The sequence below is a fragment of the Phyllostomus discolor genome, chromosome 6 (assembly GCF_004126475.2).
Source record: "Phyllostomus discolor isolate MPI-MPIP mPhyDis1 chromosome 6, mPhyDis1.pri.v3, whole genome shotgun sequence".
Classification (NCBI taxonomy): Eukaryota; Metazoa; Chordata; class Mammalia; order Chiroptera; family Phyllostomidae; genus Phyllostomus; species Phyllostomus discolor.
This window is the reverse complement of record NC_040908.2, coordinates 67,625,481-67,646,820: the sequence shown is the minus strand read 5'-3', so window position 1 is coordinate 67,646,820 and position 21,340 is coordinate 67,625,481. Positions and strand designations below refer to the sequence as shown.

Below are 21,340 nucleotides of genomic sequence, written 5' to 3'. Positions count from 1 at the left end.
CCCATCCTGGCGCATCACTGCTGCTTTCTACCTGGAGATCCAGGTCCCTCCCCAGACTTTTGAGCCCGCACACCTCCTTGGAGCTCATCCCAGCGACTGCCAAGTCTCGGTCTCCGCCCGGGATCCAGGCCCCACCCCATTACCATCCTCCGCCCCTTACCCCTCCCTTCCCACCTCCAAAACGACCTAGCCCCGCCCCGGTGGAGGAGAAGGAAGGCGGGACCCGGCGGGAAGGAGGCTGGGGCGGTTAGCGCCGACCGGCGCCTCCGTCGGCCCCGCCCTCACGCTCAGTACCTGAGGGGGGCTTGTCCTCCACCTCCCCGGCGCCTACGCTTCGCTTCCGTCCTGCGCGCCCACAGTCCCTGTGCGCACGCGTACCTGGCTGGACCCTCCCTCTCGCGGGGACCACCAACCCTGCGCGTGCACACACGCGTACGTCCACCCGCCAGCCTAAAGCAGACTCCTAAAAAAAGGCCTCTTTCTAGTCCCTTCGCGCCGCGCAGGCGCACGCCGGCGCCGCGCTTAGACGTCCAATCCGAGCGTCCCGTCTCCTGGTAACCAGCCGCTACTATTTTTTCCAAGACCTACCTGAATCTTGTATCTTGCCACCAGCGGCTGAACTTGGAATGAACGCGCATGCGCAGGCCGGTGTGCCCTTCTGCTGCCTTCCTAAATCTCTTGAGCACCTGCTGCTTGGCTGCTACGGCTTTGTACCAGTTTTCTCAAACATTAGGCCCCGTTCTGGACCCACGTTCAGTAAACTCTATTCCCCAGAGCTGCTTTTGGGCGCTGGGAGATTGGTGCATTCTCCTGCCGCAGCGGGGTTTCGGGGAGCTTCCGAGCTTGGGTCCTGCCGCAGCACCCAGGGAGCGAGCCAGCTTGTTCGGTGAGCGCCGGCGGTCTCAGTCAGCCCTGCTTTGCCCAGTCAGAGTTGAATCGGGAAGTGGCAGAACAATGAAAGCGCAGATTTCTGATTGGTATTCCTTCTCCACATGCCATCCCCTTTCAAGAAAAACTGGTGATGGTTAACAAAAAATGAAAGGGTATATAATACGTCAGTGATACTTAGTAGTATATCGATTGTTTTCCTGGTCAATACCATTTAAACTTATATCCTGTTAATTAGGGAACACTATTTTAACTTAACCAGGTATCATGTTTTTGGCCATCCGACTATGTTAAAATTAATCACATTACCTAAAAGTGCAAAAATGAGCTTTTTAGTAAAAAAGAATGAACTACATTTTACTCTGCTAAAATTTTGGAGCCCAGCTTGAAAAGAAATGTCTTTAATTAATTTCTTAATGTCTAACATGTCTCACCTTTCTTAAATAACCCAGGGGCTTCTAAACTTTAATGGTGACTTTGTCCCCCTGTCTTTTCCACAGATGAAAATAGATTACAAGGTTTTTAAAGCTGTTCTCTGAGGATCTTGATTTAGTATTCGCCTGTACATTTCCAAAGTAATCTCACAATTCCTGGGTTTGACAGGTACGTACTCATTTTTTCCCACAGTATATTACTGGCAGGCATAAACATTTTATATTAGAACAAATTTCTTCATAAAAAGTACATTTAAATATAAATGCCATATGTTTTTATTCTCTGCTCAGAGTTTTCATCATGTATGCCATTACATTTTCTCATATTTTGTAGCATTTATTTTCAGATATCATACTTTGTAAATATAACTAGATACTAAAAAAATTAGTGTTGCTGCTATTTTAGATAAAGTCAGAGGCCCAAGAGGTGCATTTCCTCTGAAATATAATTATACCTAATTGACAGAATAAGTTACAAAAAAGCATGAGCTCTCATAGACCAACCTGAAAAACTATTTTAGGGAGAACAATGTATAACCTCATTTTCTCTTCAGATACTACGATTATTTGGAATAAAATGTTCTCATTATCTAGCATTATTTAAAAGAAAGAGGAAAAAATGTAGGAACCTCAAAACTCTCAGAGTTGAAACCTTGGGGGATGAGAGGATTATTAATAGGAGGCAGGAAAGTACTTCGCTTGGAGGCTGGGGGTGGGCAGATGGGAATTAAGCATTTTTGTATGCCACTTAGATGTTACTGAAGATTCTTTGGAAATGTAAAGATCATTTTACAGCCAAACCAGAGCATGAAGATTTTTCTTTTTTTTTTTTTCACATCATAACTATTGATTTCCTCCACTAGCCCAAGACAGTAAAAATTTTCTTCCCTCAATGAAAACCTAGTGGTCAGTGCTCCTCTTGCCCCAGCTAATGCTCTCATAGTATCTCTTCACTCCCCCTTGTGACACACTCCTGTGCAATTCTGAGGTCTTGGTTTTCTATTCCCTTCATTTTCCCATCATTATTTCATAAGCTTCAGTATAAAAAACCTCTATTTTGTCTTTTTTTTTCCAAGTACCTCCCTGTTTGTCTCAAAGAAACCGGCAGCTCCAATTGTACATATATGAAGCTGCTTGATGCTCTTGTTTATTTTTTAATTGGATGGTTTCTATGATGTATCTTCAAGTTCACTATTTTTTACTTTGACTGATGGGATTTTTTTCTTATCAGAACTGTATTTTCATTTCTGGAAGTTTAATTTTTTTAATATCTTCCATTTCTTACCTCATCATATTCATGCTTTGCTCCACCTTCTTGAAAATACAGAATACATATTAAAATACCTGTTAAGGTGCTTGTGTATTCATTCTATAATTTGTGTCATTTCTAGGTATGTTTCTATTAAATGATTTTTTCCTCCTATTTATGGGTCGGTCATATTTTTATGCTTGTTTCTATAGCTCATAAGTTTTTATCGGCTACCAGACATTGCAGACTTTACATTGTTGGATGCTGGAAGTTGTTTTTCTTTAAAATATATTTAGGCTTTGTTCTGATACCATAAGGTTACCTGGAAACAGTTTGATCCTTTAGAACTACCCTGTCAAAAATAGTAACCACTAGCTACATATGTCTAATATGTTAATAAAATTTAAATTTAAATTTTAGTTCCTCACTCATATGTACATTTCAAGTATACACACTCAGCTACTGGTTACTATATTGGACAATCATTGCAGAAAGTTCTGTTGGACTATGCTACTTTAGAAGCTTGCTTTTGAGTTTTAGGTCTACAGTAGTCTTTATCTAGGGCTAACTTGGCCCCTTTACCAAGCCAGTGTCTTTGTGAGGACTCTATTCATTGTGCCATGTAGTAGGAATTTTTTCCACTCAGGCTGGTGGGAACTCTATATCCTTGCCAGTGTCTACCTTCTTCTTTTTGCTGGTTCTTTCCCAGTCTTCAATATGTGCCTTACACATATACACTGTAAGTACTCAGCCAAAGGATGGTGGGGAATCTTCTGCAAATCGCTGGGGCTTTCTCTCACTGCCCATCTCTGCTCTCCAAATTCTAGCTACCTTGGCCTCCACAAACTCTGAACTCTCTTCTCAACTCCTTGACATAACTCACTCAATTTGGGTTCCCCCTCCTTGTGCTGAAGATTGAAATTTCCAGGCAGGGAGCATTTCCAGGGCTCACCTTGTTTATTTCATTTCTGTTAGGGATTACTTGCCTGCACTGCCTATTGTCCAATATTTTAAAACCATGGTTTCATGTGTTTTGTCTGTTTTTTTAGCATGTTTAGGGCATGAGGATAAATCTGGTCCTTGTTTCTGTATCATGGCCAAAAGCAGAAGTCAGCTCGCTCTTCCTCGTCTCAGGCCCTCTGTCACCAATCATCTCCAACAGAATCGTTTTGCAATTCAAAAATTGCTTCAGGCTGAGGGCATTGGAAGTGCACAGGCCCTGAGGCAGAAGAGGGTTTGGTATAACATGTGCTTGAGGAACAGCAGTGAGATCATGGGACAGATACAGAGTGAGTGAGACAGGAGAGGAGTCTGAGAAGACAGATTTTTGTTTTGTATGTCTGCTTCCTACTGCCACTGTAACAATTTACTACAAATTTGGTGACTTTAAACAACACACATTTATTATCTTATAGTTATGGAGGTTAAAAGTCCAAAATGCATCTTACTGGGCTTAAATCAAGATGTCAGCAGGGCTGCATTCCTTATGGAGGCTTTTGGGGAGAATCCATTTTCCCACCTTTCCAGCTTCTACAGGCTTATCACTTTGTTTGGCTTGTGGTCTCCTATCTTCAAAGCCAGCAGTAGCCTGTCAAATCCTTCTGACATCGCATCAGAGTGACTTTCCTGCCTCTTTCATTTATGAAGACCCTTGCTGTTACATTGGTAACCACCAATTGGTCCAGGATAATTTCCCTACTTCAGGGTTAGTTGGTTAAGCAACTTTTAATTCCATCTACAACCTTAGACATCTTTGGAGGCCATTACTCTACATATGCTAGAGATCTGATATGTAGAGAAAATTGAGCACATGGAGCAGAGAATTAATGTGATCTGGCTTATGTTTTAAAAGGCTCATTCCAGTTATAGATTAAAGAACATACAGCGGGGAAGAAGGGGCAAGGGTGGAAGTGGAAACAGGGTTCATTGAAGGTTTGGATATAGAATATAAAATAGGAGTTAAAAATTACCCCACCAGCCCTGGCTGGTGTGGCTCAATGGATTGAGTGATGGCCTGCAAACTGAGAGATTTCCAGTTCAATTCCTGGTCAGAGTACTTGCCTGGGTTGCAGACCAGGTCCCCACTTAGGGTGTGCCAGAAATACCCGATGGATATTTCTCTGTCACACAACAATGTTTCTCTCCCTCTCTTTCTCCTTCCCTTCCCCTCTAAAAACAAATAAATATTTTTAAAAAATCACTCCAGAAAAAACAAGTTTTCCTATCACCCTATATTCTCCTTATACTCAGTGTCTCCTTAATATTCAGTGTCATCCATGTTTCTAATGCCTTCCATTCTAATGGTAGTAAAAATGGCAAGACCCTTGCATTTGTTTGATTCTTATTAAATTTAAACATGTCTTTATGTACTCATTATCAATTTGGTAACCCCTAATCTGTGTGTGAATTATGTGTTTCTATCTTTTGCCCATTTTTCTATTGGGTTTCCTCTTTCCTTGTTGATTTTTAAATTCTAGCTAAACCTTTTGTCAGCTTTGGACAGCACATCTTCCAATCTCTTCTGCATTGTTTTTAATTCTATAGTTTCTTTATTGAAATTATTAATTGTGCATAGTCAGATCCATCTGTTGTTTCCTTATTGTTTAATTCTCCACCCCAAGGTCACAAATATATTATCCTATATTTTAAAGTTGTGTTTATAGTTGCACCATTCACATTTACATCTTTACTGCATCCAGAGTTCCCTTTTGCGTGGAACATAGGATCCTGCTTTATTTTCCACTACAGGTGCTATCATACTAAGCTTAGTTTATTATATTCCCTTTGCCATATGGTACCACCTTTATCATATGTGAAGTTCCTACACATGCCTAGGTGCAAGTTGGAGCTGTCATGTCTTATTGGTCATTTGTTTGTTCCTGCACCCACACTAGACAGTTTTTGTTATTTTGATTTTGTAACATATCTTAACATCTGGTAAGGCAAGTCTCTCTCTTTGTGTGTGTGTGTGTGTGTGTGTGTCTGTATGTATCCATCTCCAAATTTATTTAGCTCTGATTGAAACTTTATTCTTCCTTATGCATTCATGATTTTTTCTTGAATGGCAATCAGTGTCAGGCCCGAGAGGCCCCAAATACACTCATTCTCCCTCTCCCTTCATGTACTCAAAATCCCAAACAAGTCAAGGTGAGACTCCTAAGGCCAAATCTACCCTGTTGTATTTGGTTCTTTCCCTACCTCTCTATTAGACTGAATTTCTCATGTGCTTGTTGATAATTATATGCATTACCATTATTTTACCTTTGTTGATTTCAAATGCAGTGTATTGTTTTATATAGTTATCACCTATTTTCTTTTCCACTTTGTATTTTGAAAGTTTTAACCATCCAGAAATTGAACAAGAACACAGTATTTATCCTTACCCACAGATTCAACAGCTGTTAACATGTTACATATTTTACTTTCTGTTAGCTATTGCTAGATAATTTGAAAATAAATTGTAAATATGATCCTTTACCCCTAGTCCAGCATATCTTCTAAGACCAAGCATATTCATTTATATAACCTATAGGGAACCTATCTGTGTGGAATGGCAAATGTAGCTCAGCCCTATGGGAAGGCCCATAGGCACATAGTGGCACGCAGGATGCCAAACCCATGGATCAGTTTTCCTGTGGGAAATCAGGCCTGCCTGCATTATACCGAGGCTGCTTTGTGACTTGCTCCTGCTTAAACCACTCACCCTGAGGTGAGGCAGCAAATGCTTACTGCGTATCTTTAAAGTAACTTCCCGAAGTCTGTGCTAATTCTCCCAAGGACTGAAGTGTAACCAGACCAATTACTCTTATATTCCCTTGCATTTGCAACATTTTTTCCTTGTTAATCTGTAAGAAGTAATCAGTAACATCCTTTCCATTGCTGTCTGTAAAAAGTAATTACCTAAAGCAAACCTAAGTATAATGAATGAAGACCTTCTTTGATGTATGCTATTAGAAAGCCAATAAAAGCCTGTCAAGGCAAGGGTTTAATTGTTACATAAACAACATTTGAGTAACTGCTGTGTTTGAGAAAGCCCAGGACTCTGTTCTTTTGTAGATTAAACACTGACATTCAATCACAAATATTGATAAACAAGTTTTTAAGATGATATCTTTAGAACTCAGTCAATAAATAATTAGGGCTTGATGGGGATAGAACTGTGAACTCATAAAAATTGTGTGGTACATAAGTATTAAAGATGTAATACATTTTTAAAAATGTTTTAAGTAGTTTTCATTCACAGCTGCTGGAGTATCTTCAGTAGATGAGTGTTCTCTAAAAATCACTGGGCTTTCGTGTCTTCACTGTCTTCCTTGTGACAGAAAGCTGTTCCCTTCTGTCATCTTGGTCAGCTCTGCTTTCCAAATTCCTTCCCTTCATTCAAAGCCCAAACCTGACCTAGACCCCTTCCCTTCAGACCCTTTCCATGCCCTCCCACCAATTTGCATGCTCATCTTTCTTAACAGATTGGGCATGTGTAATAAAAAGTACTGAATCTTAATTGGACATCTTTTAAAATTTTTTTTGTATTGTGGTAAAATACAATAACATAAAATTTACCAAAATAACCATTATTAAGTATATAGTTCAATGCATTAAATATATTCATAATGTTGTGCTATCACCACCATCCATCTGATCCAGAACCCTTTTCATCTTTAAAAATGAAACTCTTACCCATTAAACAATAATGGCCACCCTGGCTGGTGAGGCTCAGTGGATTGAGCACCAGCCTGCAAACCCGATTGGTGTGTCTCCCGCATATCAGTGTTTCTCTCCCTTCCATCCCCCCTCTAAAAATTAATAAATAAAATCTTTAAAAAAATAACTCCCCGTGGCAACCACCATTCTACTTTCTGTCTCTAGGATTTTGACTAGTCTTAAGTGCTTCATATAGGTAGAATCACAGAATACTTGTTTGTGACTGACTCATTTCATTTAGTGTAATGTCATCCAAGTTCAGCAGATTCCAGCATTTCCTCCTTTTAAATGCTGAATATTCCAGTGTATGAATATACCACATTTTGCCTATCCATTGATGGACACTTGAGTTGTTTCCATTTTTTAACTATTGTGAATAATGCTACTATGAACATGGTACAAAGAGATATTTGTACAAATGTCAGGGTATTTTTGATACCCTGCTTTCAGTTATTTTGGATCTATACCCAGAAGTTTGTTTCCTGGATTATATGGTAATTTTATTTTTAATTTTTTGAGGAACTGCCAAGTTGCTTTCCACAAGAGTTACATTATTATACATTCCTACCAATAGTGCATAAGAATTCCAGTTTCTCTACATCCTTACCAACAGTTGTTATTTTCTGGGGGAGGTTGAAACTAACCATCCTATTGGGTATGAGGCAGTATCTCATAGTTGTGATTTGCATTTCCCCATTAGTGATGGTACGCATCTTTTCATGTTCTTATTGGCCATTCATATTCTTTAGATTAATTTACTTGGTTAATTTCTAGGTATTTTATTATTACATTTATGCTATTATAAATGATTTCCTTAATTTCCTTTTAAGGTTGTTCACTGTTAGCGTACAGAAATGTGACTGATTTTTGCATGTTGACTTTTTATCCCACTACTTTGCTGAATTCATTTATTCTAACAATTTTTTTTGGAATCTTTAGTTTATATATAAGATCATATCATTTGTGAAGTGATAATTTTATTTCATCCTTTCCAATTTGTATGCCCTTTGTTTCTTTTTGCTAGAATAGAAGTGCCAAAACTGGGCATCCTTGCCTTATTTTTTATTATAAAGGAAATGTTTTCTCCATTGAGTGTGATCTTCAATATGGATTTTTCATATATGGCTTCTATTATTTCCTTCTTTTCCCAGTTTCTGAGTTTTTTTCAATCACGAAAGGCTGTTGAATTTTATCAAATGCTTTTTCTGCATCAAATGAGACAATCATGGTTCTTTTCCTGCATTCTGTAATACAATGTGTTACATGAATCAATTTTCATGTCAAAGTATCCTTTCATTCTAGGAATAATTTCTGCCTGGTCATGGTGTGTATTTTTAATTTACTGCAGAATTTTGTTATCTAGTATTTTGTTAAGGATATTACACCAATGTCCATATGGAGTATTCATCTGTAGTTTGTGATGTGTTTGCCTGGCTTTGGTATCAGGGTAATGCTGACCTCCTAGAATGAATTAGGGAGTGTTCCATCCTCTTCAATTTTTTGGAAACAGTTCGAGAAATATTGGTGAGTTCTTCTTTACAATAGTGTAAATGGAATTTTCACGTGAAGCCAGTGAGTCCAGGGCTCTTTTTTGTTGAGATTTTTTTTTACTACTAATTCAATCTCTTTGGTAGTCATAGGCCTATTTAGATTTTCTTCATTTAGATTTTTTTTCTTCATAACTTGATCTTGGCAAGTTTTGTGTTTCTAGGAATTTGTCCATTTCAGCTAGGATATACAACTTGTTGGCATTGTTATTAATAGCATTCTCTATAATGCTTACTTCTATAGAATCAGTAATGTCACCCACTTGCATTTCTGATTTTAATAATTTGAAAACTTTTTATTTCATTTTTTTCTCTAGTTTTTCTAGGGTCTATTTTCATTGATCTCTGCTCTAATCTTTATTATTTCCTTCCTTCTGTTACGTACGGATTTAGTTTGTTCTTTTTCTTCCCTCCTCAAGTGGCCAAGCTGTTGATTTGAGGTCTTTTTTTTAATGGGTTTATAGCTATAAATTTCCCCATTAGCACTGACTTTTCGGCATCCCATAAATTGATGTATTGTTGTTTACATTCATCTCTAAGTATTTTCTGATTTCCCTTGTGGTTTATTTGGTCCATTGGTTAAGAGTGTATTGTTTAATTTCCACAGATTTTGGAATTTTCCTGTTTTTTTCTACTGTTATTGATTTTTTAAATAAATTTTTATTTATTGACTTTGGATAGCAGAAGGGAGAGAAACATCATCTTGTTGTTCCACATATTTATGCATTCATTAGTTGATTCTTGTATGTGCCCTGACCAGAGATCAAACCCGCAACCTTGGTGTATCAGGACAATGTTCTACCCAGCTGAGCTACCTGACCAGGGCCTGTTACTAATTTGTAACTGCATCCCATTGTGATCAGAGAAGATACAATACTTTGTATGACATCTATCTTTTAAAATCTATTGAGAGTCCATTTGTAGCCTAGGACATGGTTCATCCTAGAAAATATCCCATGTGTACTTGAGAAGAATGTGTATGCTGTTGTTGTTGGGTGGAATGTTCTATATATTTTGGTAAATCTAGTTGTTTTAATTTGTTGTTAAAGTCTTCTATTTCCTTATCTTCTATGCAGTAGTTCTGTCCATTACTAAGAGTTGAGTATTGAAGTTTCCAACTATTAGTGTAGAACTGTCTATTTCTCCCTTCAGCTTTGGCAGTTTTTGCCTCATGTATTTTGATGGTATGTTATTATTTGGTGTATGTTTACAAGTGTTTGGCCACCTTTATTTTTTGGAGGATACCTAGCACAGTGTATGGACTTCAGTAATTATTTCCTTAATCCATTAATAATTACTAAATTTTTAGTAGCAATAATGATAGAAAAGGTCAAGTAGAGAAGTTCTATTTTCTTAAAGCTGATGATACATAAAACTTGGTAAATTTCTTTTTAAAACGACTTTCAAAGAATCTGCAGAACCTGCAACCTCTCCCACAGAAAAAAATGTAAACACTAAAAAGTAGAAGTGTTTTACTTTATATTTTTGGCATCATCACCATGACATTCCATTAAAATGAACATTGCCATGAAGTTGATTGAAATTCCTGCTGTATTCACTTGTTTCCATTTTTTTTCCCTCAAGCAATCAAGTTGAGGCCGTGTTTCCACTACTGTATTTATTCAGTTGTTCCAATGGGATTTTCTCTTAGTAAATCTGCTACTCAAGTATCTGCTATGTGTATGGATTCAAAAGTGAATGATCACTTAATGCAAGGGACTGAGAAAAGCAAGTTGGAACCAGTGACTCAGTTATTTCAAAACACCAAGAAAATAAAATTAGAAGACACAAACCAAGAAAACTTTGCAAGATGTAAAGAGACTGGTACAGGATCTCTTTCAGAGAAAACTTTGGGTTCAGTGGTTTATGTTAAAGAAAGTGATGGAATAGAAGTGACAGATGTGGAATGAAGTTATTTGTACCTAAAACCAAAGAAACCTAAAATTGCTTTTGACTAAGAGGGCATGTTGAATAAGAAGTTGACCTTATTAGGAAAACCTAACAAAATGAAAGAAGATGATTGGTTTTTTTCACTGTTTATGAATCACCTCAGACTACATTTTTTGATGATGCACACTCAAACTAGTTACTTTAGGGAGAAAAGAACTTTCTAAAATTCAAAGCAAATGTCTCTGGTATTACATTCTATCCTTGTCATAATTGGAGTTTTTGGGTAACAGTATTTAAATGGCACCAAAACATATTAATTAAATATTTATTTAACAAGTGATCAAAAACATAAAACAGTGCCCAGTTTGACATCAGTATGTCACACCATTTCTTGGTATACCGATTTTGTATGTTGATTTCCAGTTTGGGGTTTTGTTTAGCAGACTTTTATCTTCCTGCATTTTGCATTTCTGTTCTGTAAAGTTCACTGCAGGTAAAACCTGCAAAATACCAATAAATTGCATACTTTGAAAAGCATTTCACATTTTATCATCCTTTTAAAACTTAATTTTTCTTCCACATTGGATTCATTTCAGAGCTAAAAAATAGTTATATCAATGTGCAATAGTTCATCTTATAGATGGTACCACTTTATACCACCAATATTTAATATAATAAAACAGCCTTAAAATTCTTATAATTTTGCCATCCCTACTGAAATATGTATTAGTTTGAAACAGTAGGAGTTCCAGCCAAGATGGAGGCACAGGTAGAAACCCTTCACTTCCTCACACAACCAAAAGGAGGATAACAACCAATCTAAAATCAGTAAACAACCAAAATCGCCAAAAAATCAAACTGCATGGAACTCTGACATCCAAAGAATTAAAGAAAAAATCAACCAGAACAACAGGTAAGGCAGCAGACTGAGTGGGCCAACTCAGAAAATCCATGGGAACGTGGCAGCCTTGGGGGCAGGGCTGGGTGCTGAGCTTGGTGGGCTGTGTAGGAGGGGCTGATTTAAGGGGACTCAGAGCTGATTGTGGGCTACCACTGGGATTGCCTAGTGGGAGATACTCCCACCCTCACATGAGAGTTGAAAAGTGCGTTAGAGAGCAGGCAAGCTGCACTGTTCCCTCTCTGGCTCCTCCCCCACAGGCAGTGCTGGAGCGAGGCAAAGAGAGTTGCCCTACCCTGGTGAGTACCTAAGGCTCTGTCCCCTTACAACCTATCAGCTGGGCTAAGACAAAGAAATAAGGCCCAAATGAAAGAGCAGAGCATAACCTCAGAACTAAGCAATGAGGAGATTGCCAGCTTATCTGATGGATAATTTAACCCTGGTAATTAAAATGCTTACAGATCTGATTAAGCTGGGTCAAAAATGAAAAAACAAATGAAGGATACCCAAAGCAAAATAAAGCAAAATATTCAGGGAGCCAACAGTGACAAGAAGGAAACCAGGACTCAAAGCAACGATTTGGAACAAAAGAAGGAAATAAACATCTATCCAGAAGAAATAAGAATCCAAAAAAAAATGAAGAGAGACTTAGGAACCTCTGGGACAACTTGAAACGTTCCAATACCTGAATTATAGAGGTGCCAGAAGGAGAACAACAGCAAGAAATTGAAAACTCATTTGAACAAGTAATAAAGGAAAACTTCCCCAATCTAGCAAAGGAAACAGACTTCCAGGAAGTCCAGGAAGCTCAGAGTCCCAAAGAAGTTGGACCTAGAGGAACACAGCAAGGCATATCATCATTCAGTTACCCAAGATTAAAGACAAAGTGAGAATGCTAACAGAAGCAAGGGAAAGGAGACAGTTACCTACAAAGTGATCATAAGACTATTAGCTGATTTCTCAAAAGAAACCTTACAGGCAAGGGGCTGGAAAGAAGTATTTGAAGTCATTAAATGAAAGCAAAGCTTTCATTTAAAATGGAAGGATAAATAAAAGTGCTTCCCTGATAAGGTCAAGTTAAAGGAGTTCATCATCACCAAGCCATTATTATATGAAATGTTAAAGGGACTTATCTAAGAAAAAGAAGATAAAAAATATGAACAGTAAAATGACAACAAACTCAAAACTATCAACAAATGAACCTAAAAGAAAAAACAGCAAAAACAGAAGCTAAGCAAACAACCAGAACAGGTACAGAATCAGAGAAATGAACATCACATGGAGGGATTTCAGTGGGGAGGGGGAAGGGAGGAATGGGGGGGAAGGTACAGGGAAGAAGAAACATAATTAGTAGGCATAAAATAGGGAGAGGTAAAAATGGTATAGGAAATGGAGGACTCAAAGAACTTATATGTACAACCCATGGACATGAACTAAAGGGGGGAAATGCTGGAGGGTTGGGGGGGACAGGGTGGAGGGGGGATAAAAGGGGAAAAATTGGAAAAACTGTAATAGCACAATCAACAAAAAATACTTAAAAAAACAGTATTGTCTCAAGTAATATTAGATATAATTAAAACCATTTCGTGTCTGGACATACAGTGAGTTCTAACTATATTTTGTATGTTTTGAGAATTTTCCTGTATTTTAATATTTAATCACTATTTCTAATGCCCAATTGAGTAAACTCCTTCATATTCATACAAAAGAAAGGAAAGGGCATCTTTTTTTTTTAAGATTTCCTTTCTTTAATTTTAGAGAAAGGGGGAGGGAGAAAGAGAGAGAGAGAAATATCAATGTGTGGTTGCCTCTCATGTAGCCCCCACTGGGGACCTGGCTTGCAGCCCAGGCATTGCCAGACTCGCGAATCGAACCAGTGACCCTTTGGTTCACAGCCTGTGCTCAATCCACTCACCTACACCAGCCAGGGCAAAAAGGCATCTTCTTTTAAGGGATGCAATATTTTATATATCAAATAGCACTAAACAAATGTAATGTATTTGTAGGGAATATTGAGCCAAAAATTTGAAAAGTTGTTGAATGGGGACATAACCAGTAAGATGATGGTTTTTATGATTTAGAGAACATAATTCTTTGGGAGAGAAAAAAATACACAAACCATTCATTTGTTCACCTAGCCTGGAACTGTGCTTGCTGCTGGGGATATAGTGGTAAGTAAAATAGCTGCTGCCTTTATAGTGCTTGCTGTCTGGTTTATCAGGGTAGAATATCAGATAGTAATTATATAAAATACAAATTGTTATATGCCATGAAGAAAAAGTAAAATGTTCAGAGAGACAGAAGAGGAAACATAATACATATACTTGACTTTTAATAATGGGAACTAGAAACTTCTCTGAGAACATCACATTTATAGCCTTTGCTGTGATGTGGTTATCCAAGTGAGATGATGGTGAATGCTTGAGGTGTGAAGAAGGGGAGAGTCCAGGTGAGCTTTGGCCGGACACAGTGATGGTCTGAAAGTGGGAAGTGAGGCAAAAGAACAGGTTTCTAGCAAAAAAGGCTAAGTGCGTGAAGGTTCATGGGGGAAAAGGGTGAGCTGTTGAGCCCAGTTTTGGGACATACCAAGTTTCTAAGGCAAGTAGACAGTTGTATGTATAGAACTAAAAATATACATTTTGAAGTCATGTACAGGAATGCTATTTAAAGCCATAGGAATGAATTTACATTGCTTAAGGTGAATATGTATTTTGAGATCAAGCCCTGAGAAACCCCAACATTTAGGAGCTGGTCAGCACAGCAGGAGCTGGCAAAGGGGACTGAGAGTTGGCAGTGAGGTTGGTGGAAAACCAAGATGGGGTCATGTCAAGATTGCCCACAGGAGTCTTTACGGTAGAGGTAGTTGACTGAAAGGTGAGATGAGGATCTAACAACAGGAATGTCACCAGTGACTTTAGCTCACTTGGTGAGCTAAAAGGGACTTGGCTCAGATATTTAGACTGGTGTTTCATGTCCACATATGTCCAACAGGACATTTTATATTTGTGTTGGATGTTGAATTTGGGATGATCCTTTTCATTGTTGACTGGTTAATTTTATAAGATAAAAGTACATTTTAATTAACAAAAAACAGTATTGAAGGCTCAGGCATTCTCAGGATACTGGGAAGAGGAATTCCTCACTTCTTCCCACCTCCCTGGCATAGTTGTGGAGGCAAGGTGACAAGCTTTCCTGAACTTGGAAGGTGTGGTGGTCAGGGACGCTTGCCTCTGCCTGAATGTCTCTCCTCTGGGGTTGCCTGTCTGCTAGTTGGTTTGTTTCTGTGTGCCTCTCACCTGCCTTTGGCATCCTTGCCGGAATCCCCTGTGGAATGCAGGGATGGTGCTGTGCAGGGGGCAACAGGGCACACCAACTAGCTAAAAGACAGGTGATAGTGGTAGTGACAATCATGAGAGGGGGCACAGGAGTGAGCAAGAGGAAAGTGGGGAGGAGGAAGAAGGCCAAAGGGAGAAAGTCAAAGAAGATGAAGTAGTAGGAGTGGGGGAACAGGGAGATGGTCTTCAGTCTTTGGGTCTCCATCAACTCTTGTCTGGGGGTGGATCTTTGTGCACTTTGTTTTTTACATACTGTCTAGGTATTCTTGTTGGGACACTGCCAGCACTGATGCTAGGATTTCATCATCATCCCAGTCATTCAGACCAATGTCTCAGTCATTGAGACAATAAAAAACGCAATCATTAATTACCTTCATTGAGAACCACTACTGCTAAGACATCAGAAAATTGGGATCCCCAAATCCCATCCAAGGCATAGGTTAGGCAGCATACCTGGAAAGGAAAATTCACAAATATTTTCTGAAAGGGGTGGAATAGAATGAGTTTAATCAGAACAATAGCTTCACTTTGTTTCTTGGGAGAATTCTATAAGTGGAATCCTCAAGTGAGCACTTTCAGAGTTCTACTGTTGTTTCTGATAAGTCAATTTTCCACATAAAAATAATGTAGTACAGCAGAAATAAGGATGGTAGGAAACTTTAAATTCAACATATCCATAAAATAAGGACATCTAGACCTATGGTATATTGCATTGTTATTGTAACTAATGGTGGTATCATTGATGCTAATAATAATATATATAATTTATTGAGCTGGTATGTGACTGTCTTTGCTGAGATTGCCTAGAAGCTGCCAGAGACAGAGATTCAGGTGCACATGACTTTTGGGAAAAGCCTATAAAGAGGTGAGGAAAGCAAGAAAGGGAAGCAGAAGTCAATGAAGGATGAGGACTCGGATAAATTCTTGCCCTGATCCACAGGGTGCTCTGGTTCACACTGCAAAGTTGTTCCACTGTCCCACTTTGAGGCAAGAGAACTATAGTACCCTCATACCAGTTGGGCATTGGTTGCCCACCACCACCTGAAAGTAGGAGGGGGGGAACAAAGGTATCATGAATCACTCAAGTGGACAGGACAGCTCCTACACTCACACTGCAGCTGGAAAATGAATGCATGGATTAAGGAGGGTAAACGGCACCTGGGTAGGACTACTAACAGTCTTTATTAACATATATTATGTTCCTTGTATTTTTAAACAATCTCATTTACAGAAAAGTTGCAAGTATAGTACTAAGACCTTTTTGTCTCCCCATCCCCAACCATTTGAAAGGAATTGGCTGACTTAATTCTCCATGAATGCTTTTTTAATAAATTTAAAAAATTATTTTTATTTTATTTTTAATTAAGATATAATTGATGTGACATTGTATTAGTTTTAGGTGTCAACATGATTTTATGTATGTCTGTATTGCAAAATGATGACAGTAAGTTTAGGTAACATCACACATTGTTACCAATTTTTTCCTAATGATGAAAACTTTTAAGATCTACTCTTATAGCAACTTTCAGATATACAGTACACAGTATTGTTAACTACAGTCACCATGCTTTACATTACATCCCTGGGACAAAACTATCTTATAGCTGGAAATTTGTACCTTTTAACCACCTTTCCTCATTTCACCCCCCACCCCCCCAACCCCCCCAAAGCACTTTTGATGGAATAATGATAGAAGCTATGTTGGAGTAGGTTGAAAAACTCAGGGGAAGTGAGGAAGTGGATACAGGATGTGTATTGCAACACCATGAATAAGCTCAGCTCTGAATGGGAGTAGACAGGATAAAAGGTGGAAAGAAAGGTGAGGTCACTGGTGGATTGTGAGTCTAAGATGGAATTCATGTTTAGTGCCAGTAAAAGAAGGTTCCAGCAGGAAAGAATAACCAAAGGAAAAAAGTTTCATAAGAGGGAGGAGGGAATAGGTTTCTTGAAAACCACCTCAGTAGGAAATTAGATGGAAAAAACTACCATCTTAGATTTCAGAGAAATAAAATTTAGAAAGATGTAATATTAGCAGACTGCAATAAGTTCTGTGTAGCTATTTTTAATAACTAGGAAAATTCCCACTGGGACCAACTCCCCACAGAATCCATTCCTGTCTGTATAATACCAGAAAGACTAACTCAGAGTGACTTCAGTCAAAAGGGTAATGAATAAATGAGGAGCCATTGTGTCTCTACTGCAGCTTTATATGGAGCCCTGATCATGAACAGTATCAGCATCACCAAAGTGTGAACACTGGATGCTTCTTTTTGTAAGGTGCAAGTCTTGGCGGTTTCTATTGTAACTGAAGGAGAAATTGATTTCCGTTGAAGATTGAAAAAGAGGACCACAAATTTTGGGGGCTCCTTTCACCAAGGCCGGGGGGGTGGGGGGGGATGTCCATTACTCCATCCCTTAATTCTGTGCTTGCTTTGCAGTTGCTTTGGCCAATAAGATGTGGCCCAAGTGATACTTCCAAGACCAGGGCTGAACTGAGGTGCCCCAGCAGAAGGCCAGCACCAATTGTCAAGGGTGTGAGTAAGACCATCCAGGACCTCCCCACCCGGCTCAGCCAACCCTTGCTGACTGAAACCACATGTGTAAGCCCAGGTGGAACCAGCAGGGGAATCACCCAACTTGCCCATATAAATGTTAGAAATAATAAATAGCTGTTTTAAGCCACCAGTGGTTGAGGCACTTCGTTATGCAGCAATAGTTAACTGAAACTTCGGCTTGTTAGGGTAATTTCCCATCTGGATGAGCCACAAGGATTTTATTACCAACTGCAATAAGGGGCACTCCAAGAAGTAACGTTCATTCGCCTCCCTGTGTTTTCTGACCCACTCCTTTGTACCTATTACCATCTTTCTTTGAGGGAATACTCACCTTTCATGAGTTATCTGCTTTTTGGACTGCGAAGAGGAGATCCGCTGAGGACCCGGGGCAATGCCTGAACATTCAGTAAAAGTACTTACTCGTTGGCACTCGGGCCTGGCGTGTGGCCAGGGTGCCCGGGGTTTCTGGCGGACTCCCTAAGGCTCGCTCCCTTCCAGCCTGACAAGGCCGCCCCTCCTACCTTCGCCCCGGTAGCTGTAAGCTCCCGCTGTCGCGGCGGAAGCGCCCACCTGAACTGGGGGAATCAATGGCTTTAAGTCGTGCACTCCGACCCTGCTTCGAATCTGGTTTAGCGCTGGATCCACCACTCCCAGGGTCCCTCAAAAACCCCGCGGTGGGCCCACCCATGCTCCACGCTGACTGCGCAGGGCAGAGCGAGGCCCCGCCCCCTCGCGCTACTTCCGGGGCGGTGCCAGGTCGTGGCCGCTGACTGCAGTTCCTGCAGCGCGGGGATTGCTGGGAGCCGCGCTGCAGTGGGCGCCAGCGGAAGCAGCAAGTAGGTTATGCCAGCCGCGCTGCTGCCGGCGCCGCGGGCTGGGGCGGGCGGGGAGCTGGGGCTCCCAGGCCGGGCTTTGCGCGTCAGTGCTGGAGTTTCCTCATTTTGCGCTCAGCCCTTGGGAGTAGTCAACTCCAATTGGAAAAGGTTTGTCGCCAATACCGTAGGTTAAAAAAAAAACGTGCCAGCCGCATTACTGTCCACAGAGAACCGAAAAGGCAAATTAAAATGTGCACACGACTGTCTCTGGGTAAATGACGCACCGTCAGGATGGCAGAATAACTCGGAAAGGTTTTTTGAGGGAGCTGGGCCTGTCTAGGTGGATAAGTGGGGCTGTAATTTTTTGCTTTCTGTTCGGTGATGAAGCATATTTGGCAATGCTTCCCCTAGAGCATGGAAATAAGATTGTCCTCTGAGAAAAAAACTGTAAAATTCATAATTACAAGGTTAAAATAGAGATAAGCAGAGTTAGTTGAAAGGAACAAAATTTTACCAGGCCTTCATGAGTTGACTATATACCACGAAAGAAAATCATTCTTTAGAGGACCTGTTAACTGAAGCATGGAATACAAGAGAGGTGCTCTTGTCGCAGATGAATCCAAGCCTCTTCTAGGAGAGAGAGAATGTCCTGGTGTTGACGGGAGAGACCTGGTTCTTCTTGCTGACGCATGTAAAGAATTACATATTAGCAAATCTAGTAGTATGTAATCAGTTTATTAGTGGTCTGCTTCCATGGAAGAGAACAGGACTGGGTAGAGTAGTAGATGAAAGGCAAAGTTTCAGGTCAAAGCAGGGTGAGAAAAGCAAGAGAGGCTGGAGACCAGGGTGGCAAGCCCCTGGGCAGCCTGAGGCCGGGTAGCCAAAGGCCCTGTGGCCCGAGAGCCAAGAGTCCCTGCCAGAAAGAGCGAGCGAGAGCGTCTCCCCTGTGTTCTCCGGACTTAAATAGTTGGTGGGGTAGGAAAGAAAAAAGTTACATATTGATTAACGGGTAAATGTGGCGCCAGCTTTTCTGGGGAAATGTGACTACCCAAATTTAGGGATGAATGGGGGTCTGTCCGCCCGAATTCTTATCTTGCTCCAGACACCATTTGGTCATCTTGTAAAACAAATACGTGACGGGAGACAGTTAATTAAAATTGGGGCACTTTCCAAAGTTATTTATGGGCTCTTTCTCTAAGCATCAAGGGACTCCCTTGTAAAACAGATAGTGACCAGAGGTAGGCAATTAACCAAAGTTGTTTTATGGGCTCTTTCTTTGGGTACCAGGGACCCTCTCCCACATTCAGGCCTTGGGATGAAAGCACAGTTTCAAGGCTTTCTTTCCCAGATAGTGGAAATGTTACATAGAATTTCAAGGACTTTCTTTCTTGCTAATACAGTGTTTCTTGTGATATTGAAACACCTGGCAATATTATCAGAACAGGCTTAGGACTGCTGAGTTAGCATGTGACACTTGTCTCCTTCCTCCTCCCTGCCTCGGTTTACTATTTATTCTACCTAATTGGTAAAGGGCTTTTCCTGGCAACCAAGGTGCTAAATGCTGGCCAGTGACAGTATTGCAGTCTCAGAGTTCTTCCTATGCTATCTCTTGCTTCACTGGTTTTAATAGCAGGATCTCTCCAGAGCCCAAGAGTTACAAAGGTGGTTTCCAAACGGGTCAAAAACTGAAATCATATAACTCAATTCTTTTGTTCAGATTCTGTGTGCACCAAGCAAAACTATAAGTTGAACAAGCTTATCTGAATATCTGGTTGACAAGATCCTTGACTGTCTTTCACCCTCATTCAACCAAGTATTATAGATTCTCCATGCTTACATCTCTAGGTGATGTCTCTAACGTACAAATCTGATCTTCCTAGTTGCTTAAAACTCTTCAGCATCTCCTCCATGGCCCTCAGGGTAAAATTAAGCATTTAACTTGATTTTTTAAGTCTCATTATCTGACCTCTACCACCTCATCTCTTGCAACTCCCCATTCTTGTACTCTTAAGTACCAGTGGTTTTGTGTATCTTAAGTGTCAGCCAATGGAATTAAATTCTTTGAATGGGTCTCTTTTTTCTGCCAAGCTGTTATACATTATTGTAATACTTTTCCATACACCTTTTATATCTCAGCTTCAATGTCAGTTCCACTAATTTGAGAAATACATGGTCCTCTAGTGTACTTACCCTATTGCACTTGTGACACTATTTTTATTGCCTTAATTGCTTTTTAATATCTCCCCCTATATTGTGAGTTCCTAGAAGACAAGAAACAGTCTATAACTTTAACTGTCTCTCATATCCATCCCCTTCTTTATGTCTGCTACCCTAGCTCAGGGCCTCATTAGCTCTAGCTTGGACAACTGGTCTCCATGCCCCTGCTCTGGCTTTTCTTTATTCCATGCTCAACACTGCTGGCAGTGGTAGGTCTATTTAATGCCTAGCTTAACACCTTCCTGCCTAAAACACTTCAATAGATCCCAGCTGCTTTTAGAAAAAGTCCAGATGTTTTAGAATTACATGAATTTATCTCCTCCCCTTCTCTATTCCCTTACTACCTCATGCCTTGTAGGCACTCCATAAACACTGGTTGAGTGAATGAGGGACTATTTCAAACTCAAACAGAAGCAAGAACAAAGGGTTTAACCAAAGCAGTGCAGCCTGGTCACAGAGACTTCCTAGGGCATCACAGCCATAGAAGACTGGTAGTGTAACTCTGTCCCTAAAGAGGGAGCCCCAAAATATACCTTATTATTAGATGACTCCTTGTCTTTGCATATGCATGGAATATGCTACTCCCTTCCACTTGATCAATCTCCATCAGATTTCAATACAGTTTAAGTATCCCTTCCTCTGTTAAACTCTCCTGACCCTTTTGGACAAAGTGTAAATTGGTTCAACTTTCCCATAGCATAATTTATCAAAATATATCAAGAATGATGAAAATGTAAAACTCTTTAACCTGGGAATTATAGTTCTAGGACATTACTTAACTATAAAAAAGTTTGGCCTGGTTATGGACCTT

The 21,340-nt window shown here is 40.0% G+C and overlaps 2 protein-coding genes across 7 annotated transcripts in view; one reads left to right on the top strand and one right to left on the bottom strand.

Moving 5' to 3' along the window:
• Window positions 1–432, bottom strand: part of TSGA10 (testis specific 10) — a 158,069-nt gene extending 157,637 nt beyond the window's left edge. The window contains exon 1 of one of the 6 annotated variants that reach the window (XM_036028303.1): window positions 379–432. Coding sequence is in view for 3 of the 6 variants with exons in the window: in XM_036028301.1 (XP_035884194.1) it covers window positions 32–88 (57 nt within the window). In the remaining 3 variants the exon portion in view is untranslated. The other 5 variants (XM_028517269.2, XM_028517268.2, XM_036028301.1 and 2 more) reach the window with 5 other exon arrangements.
• Window positions 433–751: 319 nt separating this feature from the next.
• Window positions 752–10,908, top strand: C6H2orf15 (chromosome 6 C2orf15 homolog). Its single transcript, XM_036028310.1, has 3 exons — window positions 752–886; window positions 1,389–1,491; window positions 10,404–10,908. Exon 3 carries the CDS (start codon window positions 10,454–10,456, stop codon window positions 10,727–10,729), a length of 276 nt encoding a protein of 91 aa, XP_035884203.1. The 5' UTR covers window positions 752–886; window positions 1,389–1,491; window positions 10,404–10,453; the 3' UTR covers window positions 10,730–10,908.
• The last annotated feature ends 10,432 nt before the right edge of the window (window positions 10,909–21,340 follow it).